The 5,624-nt window shown below is 65.4% G+C and overlaps 1 protein-coding gene across 1 annotated transcript in view; it reads left to right on the top strand.

The window, feature by feature from the left end:
* Window positions 1-4,495: 4,495 nt before the first annotated feature.
* EMIHUDRAFT_233436 (hypothetical protein) overlaps window positions 4,496-5,624 on the top strand; it is a gene marked incomplete at both ends in the record, with an annotated part of 1,672 nt that continues 543 nt past the window's right edge. The window contains 4 exons of the mRNA XM_005782238.1: window positions 4,496-5,029; window positions 5,102-5,152; window positions 5,208-5,272; window positions 5,375-5,463. Of these exons, the coding sequence (XP_005782295.1) occupies window positions 4,496-5,029; window positions 5,102-5,152; window positions 5,208-5,272; window positions 5,375-5,463 (739 nt within the window). The remainder of the gene's footprint in view (window positions 5,030-5,101; window positions 5,153-5,207; window positions 5,273-5,374; window positions 5,464-5,624) is intronic.

The raw sequence follows: 5,624 nt of genomic DNA, 5'->3' as shown, positions 1-5,624 counted from the left end.
GCCGAGCCGATCGCCACCCTTGCACGCAAGCGAGCTCGTCAGTTTCAAGTCGCCAACGAGGCGCACATGCCCTTTGCCGATGTTCGCCGCCGCCACGTCAGGTTGTTTTGGGTTACTGTAACTGAGGTGTGCAGTCGGCTCCATCTCGATGAGCATGCCCCACGCCGAGCGAAGGGTCTTACGAAAAGGCAGGGCAAGGCGGATGGAGAAAGAAGTGCCGAGGAGGCCATGGTGGAGGGGAGGGACGGGAGGACGAAAGAAGGGCGAGGAGGACGAGCGGCCCGCACAGGCCGCGAGCAGACAGCGCCTGCTGGCCATCTCGAGACATTCGCAAAGAACGCTAGCTACATGGGAGGGCTTCGTGAAGGATGGATTGAAAAACATTCGAACAAAGAAGAGGCGACGGGAGGAACCGGCAGAGGATGCAGTGACGTGACACACACACACACACACACACACACACACACACACACACACACACACACACACACACACACACACACACACACACACACACACCGCTCACCCACGCGCACCGGGCCTTGCACTTTAAATGCCGTGGGGCTCCTGTCGTTAGACGTGGAGACGCGAGGGTTGCCCCCCCTTGCCCCACCACCTCGTGTGTGTGGAGAAGTTTACCTTACCTTACCTTACCTTACTGCGCCGCAGGCTCACACGCCTCGACCTTCTTGGGCAGCAGTTGGTTGGACAGGTCCTCCCTGTGGCCTAGGCAGGCGTCTTCGCCCTTGCCCCAGGTCAAGACGGCGCCGTCGGTGGTGAGGGCGATGCAGTGGCGGGCCCCAGCGGACACAGCGACGACGCGCTGCCCAGTGAAGGCCTCGATCTTCTTCGGCAGCAGCTGCCTCTGCTCGTCGCCGTGGCCCAGCTGGCCATCCCCTCCAAAGCCCCAGCTCCACACAGCGCCGTCAGCGGTGAGGGCGAGGCAGTATTTGCCTCCAGCCGACACAGCGACGACGCGCTGTCCAGCAAAGGCTTCGATGTTCTTCGGCAGCAGCTGGTTCTGCTCGTCGCCGTGGCCGAGCCGGCCTAGCCCTCCATAGCCCCAGCTCCAGACGGCGCCGTCGGCGGTGAGGGCGAGGTCGTGCGCGAATCCCGCCGAGACAGCGACGACGCGCTTCCCCGCCAAGGCCTCGATCTTCTTGGGCTGGTACTGGTCCTGCTGGTCGCCGTGGCCCAACCGGCCAACGCCCCAGCTCCAGACGGCGCCGTCAGCGGTGATGACGAGGCTGTGGTCACTTCCCGCCGACACAGCGACGACACGCTGGCCAGCCAAGGCCTCGATCGTCTCCGGTAGCAGCTGGCTCTGCCCGACGCCGTGGCTCAGCTCTCTGTAGCCCCAGCTCCAGACGGCGCCGTTCGCGGTGAGGGCGAGGTTGTGGTCGTCTCCCGCCGACACGGCGATGACGCGCTGCCCAGCAAAGGCCTCGACCTTCTTGGGCAGCAGCTGGTTCTCCTGGTCGCCGTGGCCCAGCCGGCCATCGCGCACTCCATAGCCCCAGCTCCAGACAGCGCCGCCGGCGGTGAGGGCGAGGCTGTGGTACTCTCCAGCCGACACGCTCGCGGCGCGCTCGCCGCCCAGCGGGGAAGGGAGGCGGGTCGGTGTGTTCAGCTGCGTCACGCCCTCGCCGTGCCCGAGCAGTCCCGGCAGCAAGCTCTCAGCCTTGCCGCACGACGAGAGCCGCCCCTCGCCGTCGATGAAGAGGCTGTGCGAGGAGCCTGCCGCAGCCCTCGCCGGCGGGTTGGACTCGCACAGCAACGCCATAAAGCACAGCCACCGCACGGCACAGCCCTCGCCCTCGGGCTGCGCCGGCAGCTCGAAGCCGCGCTCCTGCGCCCACAAGCGGATGGCCTCCAGCGCAAGCGAGGCGTGAAAGAGCAGCGAGACGGCCGCGACGCGAGCGATGTCGGCGGGGTCGCAGCGGGAGATGACGCGCGCGAGAAGCTCGAGGGGCAGGTCGGTGAGGGGGCAGTGTGCGGCGGCGGCGGCGGCGGCGGCGAGGCGGCGCGAGCGGCGTTGTGGTGCGGGCATATACACACGTGTGGGTGTATACAGTGGGTTGCGGGCATTAAGAAAACGTCGCATCAAGAAACCCTACCAAGAGATTTCCGCAAAAATCTAAGAAACCACGGCGCGCCGCAGGCGCGGCCCCGAGAAAAGGCCAGACACGAGTCTCGAGTGTGAACGGGAGCCCCAGCTCAAAATTTCTCTTCGCCTGCGGCGCGCGCACTTGTCACTTTCCAAGTCTACGGTGTTCTGAGTGGAGTGGAGATGGAGGCGTGTGTGCGTCTTCCCGTCATCCAGAGAGCCGACTCGGCGGCAGACTCTGGCATCGCCCTCGCGGACCGCAGCTTACCTCTGACCTAAAATCCTTAGGGGGCCGGCTCTGGCCTGAGTGCCGGCCGGAGCTAAGAAACCACGGCGTGGGGTGGGTGAGGGCTGTGGAAAGGCTTAGAAACGGCGGCGTGCCGCCGAATCCTGTTTTCTTAATGCCCGCAACCCACTGTACTGCCCCCCCCATGCGAGGAAAAGAAAAAGCCGCCGGGTGATTGCCTGCAGTCCTGCACGCTGCCCGCACTGATGACAAACACGCCGCCCAATGTCGCGTGCGAGGCTCTCGAGTTTGCGCACAACCGCATCCGCAAGTCCTTTGAGAGCATTGCTCGCGCCGACGCCTCGCCCCAGGCGCTCCGCGACCTCGCGTGGCTCCAGGCACAGCTGCCGACCGAGATGGGCGGGTGCAACATCGACACCGCCTTCACGCGAGCCGACAGCGACTTCTCCATGTCGCTCCTCAAGAACTGGCGCACCCTCGTCGCCCACAACCCCGACTTCGCCCTCGACGAGGCAGGTGCGTCCAAGTACCCCGCCATCGCCGCAGCTATCGCCACCTACGAGTCCGCCCTCTCGGACTGGAAGGAGGTGTGCGAGAAGCGCACCGCCCGCGACAAAAACAAGTACTACACCGTCCGCGGCGGCTACCTGACTGAGTTCTACCCCAAGAGCGTCCCGCTCCCCGAGCCCGAGTCCCTTCCAGCTACCGACGCGATTCTCAATGGCACTTGCAAATCCACGTACCCGCGGCCGCGGGCGCTCGCTGCCATCAAGAATCACAAGGACTGGTTCGCGCACCAGGAGCTCGTCAAGGCGCGGGATGTGCACGTCAAGAACAACCCGTCCCTCGGAGACAGCGCCGTCAACAACCGCGAAGCCGCGCGCCTCGTCTCCGCCTCAACGCCTTTCGCCGGCAAGGCCTTCGATGTCCGTGTCGACGGTACGTACGCCACCGCCCTCTCCTCCGACATCCTCCAGGACGAGCTCCAGCGGAAGCTCGGCCTTTGGCTCTCCGCGGCGCTTCCCACCCTACGGGTCGCGCTCGAGCGGGGCATGCCAGTCGATTTCTTCGGCGACTACCTTTACAACAAGGCCCACCACCGGCGGCCCCACGACGGCGTCCTCGCCGCCTGGGCGGACGCGATGCGCGCCCCGGCCAACGCGCCGGTCGTGCACGGTGACAAGGAGAAACCAGAGCTCACCCGGCAGTACAATGAGGGGTACAAGACTGACCTCGCAGAACCCCATGCGGGGCCAGGAGGATGCGATGAGGTGAATGAAGTCAAGCTCTGGACGCCCCTCCTCAAGACCTCCTCGCCGGGCGTTGGCAACGCCTCGAGTGGCGGCACGCCCGCCTCCGTTGGCCACTCCTACGCCTTCGGCAACACCGAAGAGAAGGCCCGCCGCCTAAACATGGGCTGCAAGGCGCGCGGGCAGCCCAGCCAACCCTTCTCCCACAAGACCGGCCACGGCTACGTCAAGGCGCATCGCGGTTTCTACCACGACGCGAATTTGTCAAGCGCAACAACTTCAACCTGCTGCTCCACGAGACGTTCGGCGGCGGCTTCTCGCCCACCGCCGTTCTCAAGCTGCGCCGCCTCGCGCGCAAAGTCGCGCGCGGCAGCGTTGACCGCACGGCCTACTCGCCCAAGTACTCGCTCTCTTTTATGTCCCACCATGCAGAGCGCATCTCTCTCTCTGTTGTGCGAGGCGTGAACCGCGCCATTCGCTCTCACCTGGCAACCCTGTCTGCACGTCTCGCGCGCGCGTGAACAGGGCTCCAGGCCCCAAATTACGTGTGAGTGTTAGAGTTGTTTGGTATTGCTAAAAATCTCTCTCTCTCTCTCTGATGACAGGCTCCCTTGCGAAGAAAAGAGAGAGCACCTCGCCGGAGAGGTGACGAGTGAGTGAACTGCAGGAGTGAAATCCGCCCCGACCGTTGGAAGGTGTGTCTGGAGGGAAAGGAGGAACTACGATGCTTTGAGAAAGAAAAACCCGGAATTCTCATTCCTCTGCCGCCCACCCAGGCGCGAGCACCCATCCCCCCGGGGACCCCGGACGACGGCGCGGCGCCTCCTCATCGCGGTCGCGGCGGCACAGACCGCCGCGCGCAGCGTCGTCACGCCCGTGGCCGTCGCGCCGATGGCCACGCCCGTGCGCTGCGGAGAGCTGCTGTGCCAGCGCGACTCCTACGCCCGCGCCGTCAGCACCGTCGTCGTCTCGTGCGAGCCGCGAGCGGCTGCTGCTGCTGCCGCGCCCGGCAAGGGGAAGAAGGGCAAGGGTGCTGCTGTGCCGCCGCCGCCGCTCCCAGAGTGGGAGGTCGTCCTCGGCGACACGGTGCTGTTTCCGGAGGGCGGCGGCCAGCCGAGCGATGCTGGTACTGTGGGCGGCGTGCAGTGCTCACGAGTCGACAACGTGGACGGCCTCGCGCGCCACGTGCTCTCGGCGCCGCTGGAGCCCGGCACTGCGGTCGACGTCGTCCTCGACTGGCCGCGGCGCGAAGACAACATGGCGCAGCACTCTGCGCAGCACCTGCTGACCGCGATAGCGCTACGGAAGTGGGGCTACGACACGACCTCGTGGGGCCTCGGGGACGCGACCTCGTTCCTCGAGCTCGGCACACCCGAGTTCACGCCGCTGATGATGGCGGAGCTAGAGGCGGAGGCAAACGAGGCGGTCAAGGCTGGCACGGCGAGAGATTACCCGAGATACCCCGAGATTACCCGAGATTACCCGAGATTACCCAAGGCGGTCAAGGCTGGCACGGCGGCCACGCCCTCGTGGCACTCTGTCGCGAGAGTGCCCCGAGATTACCCGAGATACCCCGAGATACCCCGAGATTACCCGAGATTAGGCGGTCGCCCCCTCGTGGCACTCCGTCGCCGACGTCAACGAGGGCCGCGTGCCGGGGCTGCGAAAGTCCTCGAAGCCCCTGCCCCCTTCCGTGACCGGGCCCGCGCGGGTCGTCACGTACGACGGCCTCGAGATTACCCGAGATTACCCGAGATGTCCCGAGATTAGGCCCGTGCGGGTCATCACGTACGACGGCCTCGACACGAATACCTGCTGCGGCACGCACGTCCACTCCACCGCCCGCCTGCAGGCCTGCCGTGCTAGACACTTCCTAGACACTTCCTAGACACTTCCTAGACACTCCCTAGACACTCCCTAGACACTCCCTAGACACTCCCTAGACACTCCCTAGACACTCCCTAGACACTCCCTAGACACTCCCTAGACACTCCCTAGACACCCTCTACGCTCTATCTGC

Source organism: Emiliania huxleyi, assembly GCF_000372725.1.
Source record: "Emiliania huxleyi CCMP1516 chromosome Unknown EMIHUscaffold_191, whole genome shotgun sequence".
NCBI lineage: Eukaryota > Haptophyta > Isochrysidales > Noelaerhabdaceae > Emiliania > Emiliania huxleyi.
This window is presented reverse-complemented; position numbering and strand designations above follow the sequence as displayed.